This window comes from Pelodiscus sinensis, chromosome 11 (assembly GCF_049634645.1).
Source record: "Pelodiscus sinensis isolate JC-2024 chromosome 11, ASM4963464v1, whole genome shotgun sequence".
NCBI lineage: Eukaryota > Metazoa > Chordata > Testudines > Trionychidae > Pelodiscus > Pelodiscus sinensis.
The window spans coordinates 43,821,810-43,832,640 of NC_134721.1; the positions used below are offsets into that span (position 1 = coordinate 43,821,810).

At 63.0% G+C, this 10,831-nt stretch overlaps 1 protein-coding gene across 2 annotated transcripts; it reads right to left on the minus strand.

Moving 5' to 3' along the window:
* RRP9 (ribosomal RNA processing 9, U3 small nucleolar RNA binding protein) lies at positions 1-10,620 on the minus strand. Of its 2 annotated transcripts, none has more exons than XM_075939481.1 (15): positions 10,463-10,620; positions 9,912-9,994; positions 7,651-7,766; positions 5,702-5,769; positions 5,367-5,408; positions 4,702-4,828; positions 3,887-4,008; positions 3,269-3,361; positions 2,975-3,075; positions 2,306-2,440; positions 1,785-1,847; positions 1,571-1,716; positions 849-928; positions 689-762; positions 1-280 (listed from the first exon to the last, which is right to left on the minus strand). In XM_075939481.1, exons 1-15 carry the CDS (start codon positions 10,535-10,537, stop codon positions 70-72), a joined length of 1,536 nt encoding a protein of 511 aa, XP_075795596.1. In that variant the 5' UTR covers positions 10,538-10,620; the 3' UTR covers positions 1-69. The 2 variants fall into 2 exon arrangements, with proteins under 2 accessions (XP_075795596.1, XP_075795594.1); XM_075939479.1 differs by having other exon boundaries at positions 1,559-1,716.
* Positions 10,621-10,831: the final 211 nt, after the last annotated feature.

Below are 10,831 nucleotides of genomic sequence, written 5' to 3' on the forward strand. Positions count from 1 at the left end.
TTCATACACAGGTTGCTTTTAATGTGCCAGTTTAACTCCAGAGCCTCCACTAGCCCCCCGCAGGCGCGGCTAGGAGCTGCCAGGCGGCGGGGTGCTGCTAGTGGGCGGGGCACTGCCCACGGGTGGGGAGCTGCCAGGCGGCGGGGTGCTGCCAGGCGGCGGGGTGCTGCTAGCGGGCGGGGCACTGCCAACGGGTAGGGAGCTGCCCACTCCCGGCCTCTTCAGTGGGATGATGCAGACACTGTTTTTAGCTTCTTTGATTCGCCACCAGCGGCCCAACCTGCCACGAGAGAGCCGCTGAGCTGTGGGGCTGGCCCTCAGGGCTTTCCCACGGGCTAGCGCCCCCCAGGGGCCGTGGGAGTGCTCTGCAGTGTCCCAGCCTACTGGCCCCGGGAGCCTCCCTGGGTTTGCCCCAGGGGAAAGCAAGTCGCTGACCCGGCTGCCCTGGAGCAGCGGCAGGTGGCGTTTCAGACTTGGGCTCTGAGGGGGGAGCAGGTCCGCTTTCTACCCTCCCCCCTCGGGCACACCGTCATCACACGCCCCTCCCCGGCATCTAAGAGCCCCGTCAGCCCAGCTGAAGACAGTGACAAATGATGGTGGATTTTCTCCAAGCCCCAAGCTCAGGCTCTCCCCACCCCCTGCACAGGGACGCCCCCGTGTCACCCGTCGCTAGCGGCCAGACCGGTACCTGTGCTCCTGCCCGATCCCAGCCACCAGGAAATCCCCAGCGCTGGAGAACTTCAAGCTGTTGACAAAGCCGACCTGAGCGAGAGGAAAGCGCGTGAGGCTGGACTTGACCGGCTCCCTGCCCGACTCACCCCCCCCCAGCGCCCGCGCCCCTTCCTCACCAGGGGGATGTCGAAGAGCGGCTCCAGCCGGCGGAATCCCTCGCCGCACTTCCACAGCCTCACGCTGGCACTGTGCGAGCCTGCGGGCAGAGCAGCACGTGAGGCCCCCTCACCCCTAGGCCCGACCTGCTGGCAGCCGCGGCTGGCGCCCCACCCCGGGGCCCAGACGTCGAAGGTGCTGGCAGCATAGCGGGAGCAGCGAGCTGGCCTGTTCCGGGGGAGAACCGCATCCCGGCCGGGGTCAGGGGCGCCCCTTCGCCCCGGGAAGCGTGGCAGGACCAGCGGGGAGCGACCCAGCACTCCCATGCCAGTGACGAGGCCACGGCTCGCTGGAGAGGCCCGGCCAACGGCCCCAGACCTCTCGTCCGGGCCTTGCCCCTCACTTGTGGCACGTGACACGGACCCCACTTCAACCCAAGCCCCCTTCCTTGCCCCCACTGGGCAGCTAGTTTCTAAGCAGGGAGCCCGAGCCGGGGCTAGCGGAGGGCGGCACGGGGCCGGTTGCGGGGGAATTCCCCGGGCTGCCAGAGCAGAGCCAGGCCCCTGGAAGAGGAGGGAAGTTGGAGGCAACCACCGGTCTAGCTGCTTTCCATGCAAGCCCCTCAGAACAGCCCGGCCCAGCCACGGCACAGGCAGGACCGTGCTCTGCCCAAAGCCTCACCCAGAGCCAGGGCCCCCGCCCAAAGCAACAGCGAAAGCGAGGGGCTCACAGCGCGAGGCACCTGTAGCTACAACGTCACTGTTGGCCAGAGCGGCCACGGCGGAGATCCAGTAGGGCTGCTCCAGGCCCTGGGCCCCGTGGCGACTGTGCGCTTGCCTCACCGTCGCGAGCGGCTTCTTCTTCGAGAGGCCCCAGAGGGCGACCGACCTGTGAGGAGAGGCGGGTGAGGCCACGCCCGGAGCCCGGCCTGTGCGCCCCCCGGCAGGGCCACTCACCCGTCGTCCGCGCCGGACACCATGTGCTCCTCGTTGATCAGCTGGACGCAGTCGATGGAGCCCCTAGGGGAGGAGAAGGGCTGGAGTCCGCAGGCTCCGGGATGTTATCCGGCCGGGGCCAGAGCCCGAGCGGCCGGGGCAGCCCCCCAACCAGCGTATCCAGAACTGAGCGCTGCCCGGGCCCCCTCTCCCCGGAGACCGTGGGGTCAGCAGGCCGCCTGGGCTGCCCCTGGAGGTGGAACAATCCCTCCAAGCAGGACAGATTTCCCCCTTCCGCTGCCAGGCCGGCCCATGGCTCAGCCCGGCGGGGCAGGTCCAGGCCGCAGTGCGTTGCCAGGGGAGCCCGGTGGGGGACTGCCATGTGCCGCTGGGGTAGCCAACCAACGTGCCCGCCTCTCTCCTGCCCACGCTAGCAAGGCAGCTCAGTGGGTGAGGCAGCTACTGCGGGCGGCGCCTGACCCACCGCCGGGCCCCAGGGCCCAGGGGGGCAGCGCAGTCGCGAGGCCCCCACCCGGACCTACTGGTGCCCGTAGAACACGAGCTGCGACTCCTCGGGGATCTTCCAGACGCGCACGGTGCCGTCGCGCCCGCCCGCCGTGACGCAGCACTCCCGGCTCAGGCTGTCCAGCCCCGTGATCGCGTCCTGGTGCCCGAACCTGGAGTCGGAGGCAGACCCGGCAGGGGGTGAATCCCGGGCTCAGGAAGTCCAGCCTGGTACCTTCTACCCCCCGTCCCACCCCGGCTCTGCGTTCCCAGCCTCCCAGCCCAGCACCACAGGACCGACGGTGCTTGCGCTCCCGGATGCGTGGCCACGGCCTGCCAGGCCTCCACGCCCACAGGAGAGTGTGTCTCTCGCCAGACACAGCTGGCCAAGGGCCCGGGGAGGTCTACAGCAGACAGCCACGCTTGGCAGGAATGGCTTCAGACTTTTGGTGCCTGGGCCACGCCCTCCCAGCCCTGGGCCACGCCCCCTGGGGCAGGAGGAGTGCTGCAGATCTGGAGAAGCTGAGCACAGGGTCCCCCCACACTGAACGGGCAGCCTCAAACAGGGACCACAGGCCAACCCGGGGGGCCAACGTGAGGCTGGGCAAGTCTGCTCCCTCCCCAGGAATCCCAGCACTTCCGCTCTAGCGTCACCCCAAAGCCACCGAACACGCCTCCCCGCTCAGCCCCCCGTGCCCGGCCCTCACAGCGTTTCCACGTAGGCGTTCTCGGCCACGTTCCAGACTTTGACGGAGCGGTCGTGCGAGGCGCTGTACAGCTGGTGCGTGCCCTTCTGGAACGACAGGCCCTGCGGGGCAGGGAGGGGCTGACGGCAGGCCTGGAGCTCAGACCCAGCCGTGCCCCCCCCCATCCCAGACAGCCCCACAAAGGTCGACCAGCTGACCCACCCAGGCAGCAGCGCGGCGGGTGAAGGCGCCCAAGAGCTCCCTCCATCTGCTTCCCAAGTCAGCAGGGAAGGCTGGGCCCCTCCAGGCACTCACCGACACAGCATCTCGATGGCCGGTGAACTTATACAGGTGCTTGCAGGTGGCCCCGTCCCAGATCATGATCAGGCTGTTCCGGTCTCCGGTGGCCTGGCAGGGAGACAGGTCACGGTCGCCAGCTTCCCGAGGTCTGCGCTGGCCCGGCTGCTGCCTCCTCCCCACCCCCCGCTGGCTTCACGTGCCCCCGGGGAGACTTGGGGACAGAGCCGGCTGCTGCCAGCCCTGGCTTCACGTGCCCCCAGAGACTCAGGGACAGAGCCGGCCAGCAGACGCCTCCGCCAGAGGGGAGCTGGGCTTCCCCACGAACCGCCCCGTCGCTCTGCTCTGGGGGCTGTTCCAAGCCAGCAGCCTTCGTCTTTCCTCCTCCCCTGGGGACGGGCCCGTTGGCGCCCGGGTGGCCACGGCGAGCCGCTGGTGCCTGGCGAAGGGGCCCGCTGGGCGCACGGCCGGGCGGGGAGCTGCCCAGAGCAGTGCGAGCTCCCCCGCAGGGTCTCGCCCTCCACGCTGCCCACCGGGCACGCTCCGCCCGTGACTCGTCGGCAACGCCCAGCTCTGCCTGCCGGAGCAGCCGCTGGGCTCCGAGGGGGAGGGGCAGGCCCGGTCGCGCCTCCTTACCAGGTATTTGCCATCCGACGAGACGGCCATGCAGAGAACGTGCGCCGTGTGGCCCACGTGCTGGGCCTCCCCCTTCTTCCCGCCAGGGATCACGTGCAGCTTCTTCCCGCTCGCCACGTCCCCTGCGGCCGAGAGCGGCGTCAGCCCCTGCCTGGGCACGGAGACGGAGCCAGCGCCTCCCCAGAGGGCCAGCAAGCCAGTGGCTGGAAAGACCCCCCCCCCGTCCCAGCCAGACCTCTCCAGCTGCGCTCCACGGACTAGCCTCTCCCGTCTCGCCCCCGCTATCCGCAGCTGTCCAGAGCCAAGCGCGGTTGCGCGGGTCCCACCCAGCCACGGGGGCACCCCCCCCCACAGCTTGCTTTCGGCGCGGGGAGCGGAGGCAGCGACGAGAGCCTCTGATAAGCCACATCCCATTTTCTTCAGGAGGATCAATGGAGCTGGGTCCCCAAGATCTAAGCGCCCCCAGAAAGGCAGCGGGAGCTGGATGCACCCCCGGAAGGGCAGCGGGAGCTGGATGCACCCCTGGAAGGGCAGCAGGAGCTGGATGCACCCCCAGAAGGGCACGGCGGAGGCGTTTTGAGCCCCCAGCCCGAAAATCTCTTGTAACAGCAAGAGGCTTCCCATGCGAGCAGGCCAGGAGCAAAGCTCGAAACGGACAGGCAAAGCCAGCCCTGCATAGCTGACACCTGCGGCCCTGGCACCTGCCGGGGGAGGGGCAGAGCCGGGTGATGGACGAGGATGCTCTTCCCAGCCGCCCTTGGGCAAAACGCCCCCTGCCAGCCACAAGGGGAGTGGGGAGGGCGGGCAGGACTCACATTTGATGATGGAGCCGTCTTTGGCAGCCGAGAACACACTCTTATCATCCGGAGAGATGACCAGGCAGGTGATGGGAAGCTGGTGACCTCGCAGCACGCGGATGGCGGCTGGATCTGGAGGCTGCAACTGCTCTCACCCACGCACAGACAGACAGACACACACAGCGTTGCATTAACAAAGGGCTCGGGTGCCACCCAGCTCGGGACGCGGCACCTCGAAGATCTAGCTGGCAGCACTCAACTCTGGAAGGCTCCGATTTTCAAATATTTAAGATACTTCTATCTTGCCCCATTACTAACAACAGAGCACTACGCACTGCTCAGAGTATGGCTAGGAGGTAGGCTAGTGCTGCTCCCTCCATTTTACAGATAGGGAACAGAGGCACCGACACGTCAAGTGACTTGCCCAAGGTTACAGGAGGCAGTGGCAGAGCACGGAATTGAACCCACATCTCCTGCGTGCCAGTCCAGTGCTCTATACACTAGGCCACGCTCCCACAGAGGACACCGGGACTGCAGCTGACCTGATGGTGGGGAGATTGAGCCAGGCCAGAAAGGGATCCCATGACAAGACACAGATCAACTTCCCGATGGAAGAACGGGCTCCCCACACCTCTCCCAGCCCCTGCCCAGAGTGCGGGCCCAGGGAAGCGTCTCACACTTACATCTTTGGCGACCGGTCGCTGCAGCTTTCCCTTCTGCTCCAGCTGTGGAAAGAAGGAGACGTCAGCCCCGAGCAGCAAGGCCCTACACACCCAGGCGCTGCATGGTGGAGGTGGCTTTACCCTTCTAAGAGGTGGCCACGGCAGGGGAGGGAGCAGATGCTCACAGCTTGGAGACCGGAGCCACGAGCCAGGGCAGGCGGAACGGAAGGGGCAGCCGCCCTGGGGCTCTAGGAGCAGCAGAAGGGAAGCGGCAGGTGCGGTTCAGAAAGACGCTGGCAAACAAGCAAGGAGCCCCTAGAGCCACCAACTCCTCCTCCCTCCAGCAGCCTACTCACCACATCGTCTTTCAGGCGGCCGGCAACCAAGTCTCTTTCCAGGGCCTCCTCTTCTGCCTTCTCCTCCTCTGCCCAAAGACACCCCAGAGACAGCCCGTTACGCTGAGTTTATCTTTATGCCTGTGCTGTCAGCAGTCCCTAGCCTCCTTCAGGGCTTCGTAAAGCTTTTCTAGCCTGGGGGGCGAGGGGCAGGATGATGTTTCAAACAGCCGCTAAGTGGTGCTGCCGGTGCGACCAACCCGCCCGGAGCATCCTCACTGGGTCCCCTTAGCACCGCATGGAAATCACCACGCACTTGCGGTTCCGCGCAAGGGGGCCCGAAAGCGGCTGGCGTCTCGGGATGGTCCTGCCGCTGCCAAGTCCCACGTGCCCGCCGGCGGCTGCGTCAGACCCACGGGGAACGGAACCAGGGCTTGGCGTGAACGCGGCCGAACGCCGGGGCGGCCGCCTGCCCGTATCACAGCAAACTGGAGCAGATGCAAGACCAGGCGCTACAGGCCTTCGATCTCACGGCCAGACTCCCGCGGACGCGTGCCCCAGACAGCGGTAACGCGACCCTTGCTCTACCCATCAGAGCGAGGCAGGTGTGCCTAGCAGATTCAGTACAAGCCACCGACATTGATCTGGAACACGTTAAAAAGTCTTTCGCTCCCATTACAGGCAAAGGATGATGGTCCAACGCGTTCCAGCTAGAGAGACGGGGTACATTTGGGTAATTAACCAATGGCCGGTTTACCCAGCGGCCTGCGAAACCCCAGCAAAGAAGAGGAGCTAAGTCACCACTCGGCAAACACTCGAGGGCTGTTAAGGGACAAGGTCTGGCCTTCGTGCTTTGATGATTCTGGCTCCCTCCCAGCTGAGCCTATTGGACAACTGGCCACAAGGGTCAGTGCCCAGAAACAAGAGCTGCCAGAAGGTTAAAAAGGACCCCTCTCCAGGCAGGGGCACCAGGCCAAGACAGGCACCCAGACCTGCCCAGGCGAACAGCAGGGAGTGGAAGCTTTTAGACAAGGCAGCTTCTAGGCAGTTCTGGTCTAGATCCTCTCTCGCCAGTGCTTTGCCCCCACCACAGCCTGGAGATTTTGGTCTTCAGAGGCACTCTACATGCCTGAGAAGGCCAATGTGACAGGGAACGGCCCATTAACCCAGTTGGGGGGTGGGTCAGGCTGAACTGAAGCTGTAGCCCAGCTGGCGGTGCTATAAGAGAGGGGAAGCCAGGAGCAGACGGTGGCTGGAGGGAGAAACGTTGCAGGGGGGAGACTAGGAGGTGGTCCAGGATCCCCTCGAGGGGCAGTTGGAAGCTCCCGGCTCGGAGAGGAGCCTACAGAGAGGACCTTGTGCCTTGGAACGGCTCCTGACGGGAGAGGGGGAAGGGGACCCCCTAAAGCAGGCCATTGAGAAGAGAGACTCTAGGAAAGGTCTGGGAGGAGCCAGACGCCCAGGGAGGCAGCCAGCAAGAGAGATCTGCAGAGCCTGGGAGGTGGAGCAAAGGCCGCAGAGGCTGGACCCTGGAAAAGATGGGTGCTTTGACGCTGACGCTGTTACCCCTGCGTAGACGGGACGGAGCCTGACCCAACCACAAGGCAAGGGCATGAGACACCACTAGGGGGCGCCAGGTGAGGCAAGAGCTGCTAGGCCACGCCCCTCCACCATCGTACATTGCTGCGGGTGGCCTGCCCGCGGGAGGGCGCCCCATTGCCACACTCAGCCCTGCCAGCACGTAACTGGATTCTGCTTTACATGCTAGTAAACGCATTAAGCTACATAGCCTGCCCCCGATGCACGCACACCCGGCATTGGATCTGCACTCAAGAGTAAATTTCATCAGGCCATCGCAGCCCCGCAGAGACCACGTTTCAGCCCCGAGCACTGCGTCCCTGGGCGTGGGGCTGAGCCTGCTGCACCCTACCACTGCCCAGCCAGGCGCACCCAGCCTGCCGGGTACTCACCCTGCTGTCGAAGCTGCTCCAGGTAAACTTTGGCTAATCTCAGCTTCTTCTCCTGGGCGGTCTCCTCAATCTCTTCGGCCTCATGGTCCTTCTTCCGCTTCCCGCCAAACACAGGGCTGCAGGGGACAGAGGGGAGGTGGGCGTGGGTACAGGAGAACGCAAGAGCGGCCACGCTGGGTCAGACCAAAGGCCCATCTAGCCCGGCGTCCTGTCTGCCCACAGCGGTCGATGCCCCAGAGGGAGTAAACAGAACAGGGAATCATCAAGTGATCCCTTCCCGTCGTCATTTCCAGACAAACAGAGACTAGGGACGCCATTCCTACCCATCCTGGCTAATAGCCATTGATGGACCAACCTCCAGGAATGTATCTAGTTCTTTTTGACCCCTGTTAAAGTCCTGATCTTCACCGCATCCTCTGGCAAGGAGTTCCACAGGTTGACTGTGCGCGGAGTAACGAAAAATTTCCTTTTGTTTGTTTAAAACCTGCTGCCTATTCATTTCATTGGGTGACCCCTAGTGCTTATGTTATGGAAATAAGTAAATAACTTTTCCTTATTCACTTTTCCCACACCACTCATGATTTTATAGACCTCCATCATATCCCCTCTTAGTCTCCTCTTTTCTAAACTGAAAAATCCAAGTCTTTTTAATCTCTCTTCATATGGCACCCATTCCAAACCCCTCCTCATTTATGTTGCCCTGTTCTGAACCTTTTCCAATGCCAATATATCTTTTTTTAAGATGATTTCACCACATCTGTACGCAGTATTCCAGATGTGGTGTACCATGGCTTTATATTGAAGCAATAAGATATTCTCTGTCTTATTCTCTATCCCTTTTTTAACGCTTCCTAACATTGTTTGCTTTTTTGACTGCCGCTGCACAGAGTGGATGTTTTCAGAGAACTCTCCACAGTGACTCCAAGATCTCGCTCTTGAGTAGTTGTAGCTAAATGAGTTTAGTCCCCATCGTCTCGTATGTGTAGTTGGGATTGTTTCCAATGTGCATTACTTTATATTTACGAACGTTACATTTCATTTGCCATTTTGTTGCCCAATCGCTTAGTTTGGGGAGATCTTTTTGAAGCTCTTCACAGTCTGCTTTGGTCTTAACTATCTCAAGGAGGAGGAGGGCTTTTCCTCCACCCTTTTCACTTCCTAGGCCATTGGTGGCCTACTGCCCAGTCAAGAAAATCAGTTTTCCGTCTGGAGGCCATTCAATCACAGCAGTTGAAATACATAAACTGACTCCATGCAACTTTATTTAGAAGCGCCTCAAGCACCAAGTTTTGTAACTAATTAAGGGCATAGTTTGCCACGGCTGGGGGCAGGAGCGTACTGGCAATCAAAATAGGCCCGGGAAACGGGTTGAGAACGGCCCTCCCCTTGACGTCACCCCTACGTGCCCCTCAAGCCCCGCTCCCTGCAGCATGTCCGGTACGCGACGCAGGCGGCAGGTTGGGCTCTGCGTGCCGCATACAGTGCAGACACAGAGCCGCTCGGAGTGAGGGGCAACGGCATGCGGACACGACGGCCCACCAGGAAATTCTCAGTATCCCACTGGGCCAGTGAGTCCCTGGTTGGGGGGTTTCCCACCATCTAGTGTCAGACACCCCCTCCAACATCTGACCCCACGGCTTGACGTCAGGGGGACTGTGAAAGCCTGGTTTGGACCAAAGTGTGACATGCACAACCAGATTCTAATCCACACACGTCAAGCAAGGGCAGGCAGAGGGAAGCACATGGCTCTCACAATCCCAGCCCGGCTCCGGTTCAGCCGGCCCATCCCACAAATCCTAGGGACAGACCCCAGGAGACTGTCTTGGCTACACCAATCCTGCAGTCCACCGGGATAAAGGAGGCCGCTCGCTAGCCTAGGTTGCCCATCACTGTTCTAGTCTGTGCAGATACTTGTATCGCTGTAGCACTGAGTGCTTTATAGCCAAGCAATGACTCGCTCTCCCCTCCCCAAGGGAGCAGTGGTGTGCTCGGGGATGTATTATACATAGTGCAGGGACAGTCCTTAACTCCACAGGGGAAGCTCATGTCACAGGCTATGCCAGGACCCCTCCCATAACACTATCCTAAGCACATGCAAAGAAAAGCACCGCATGGTCCCATCTTGTCTCCCTGCCTGTTTACCCCCATCGGCAGGGACTGCTCAGTCTACAGTGACTGGGCGCGGGAGCACTGTGCAGGGGTCTCCTAGGCCCTGCTCTGCAGGATGGCTGGCTCGGGGAGCCTTAAGGTCAGTGCGTTACCTCTCTGCATCGGAGTCACTGGAGATCTCCTCGTTCAGCTTCGAGCCTGCTTTCTGCCAGGATTTCTCCTCCGCATCAGGGGCCTCAAGAATAAAACCCTCTGTCAACAGATCCCAGCTAGAGCAACAAGGTGGGGACAGCAGCCCCCAGTGTCTCCTCTCATCACTGGAGGGGGAAAGGGCGGCTGTAGACAGGCAGGGAAAGCACCTGCCCTGCGATCCCCCACAAGGCTCTGTCACCGCCAGCCCATATTAAACAGAGAAAAACTACCCCTCCCAGCCCCATTCCCCTCGCCCCCCCCAGCCCTACTGCCCACCCCCTTCCCTTACCTCCCCCAACCCCACCAGACTGACGGCCCCCGGGACCCCACTCCCCTCCCTCCCGCCTCCCCCCACCCCGATTCCCCCCGGGACCCCACTCCCCTCCCGCCTCCCCCCACCCCGATTCCCCCCGGGACCCCCATGTCCCCACCTGCTCCCATCACCCACCCCCACGGGACCCCATTGCCCTCCCGGCCCCTCCTCCCCGCACTCCCGGGGCCCCGCCCCCACCTTGCGCCGCCTGCGCCCGGCTCCCCCCGCCGCGGCCGCTCGCTGCTGCTTCCTCTTGGCCCCCGCTGCCGCCATGCTGCCCCGGCTCTGCGGAGGCTCGCTCCACGCCAGCTGCACGTGGCGCCCTAACCCCGCCCCCGGATCCCTCCCATTGGTTGGGGGCCTCCAGGTCCGCGTTCCTTCCTGGGCCGGACCCCGCCTCCCTCTCCCATAGGCCAGATCCGCCGCTGGGCCCCGCCCCTGCCTCCTGTTGGCGAGCGGAGCTGCCTGTGAACCTCCAGTTCACCGCCCATACGCTTTTGCGCAAGCGCAGTGCGCTTTGGTAGGGCGGCGGCGGCTGCGTGGGGTGAGTGTGCCACTAGGGGGCGC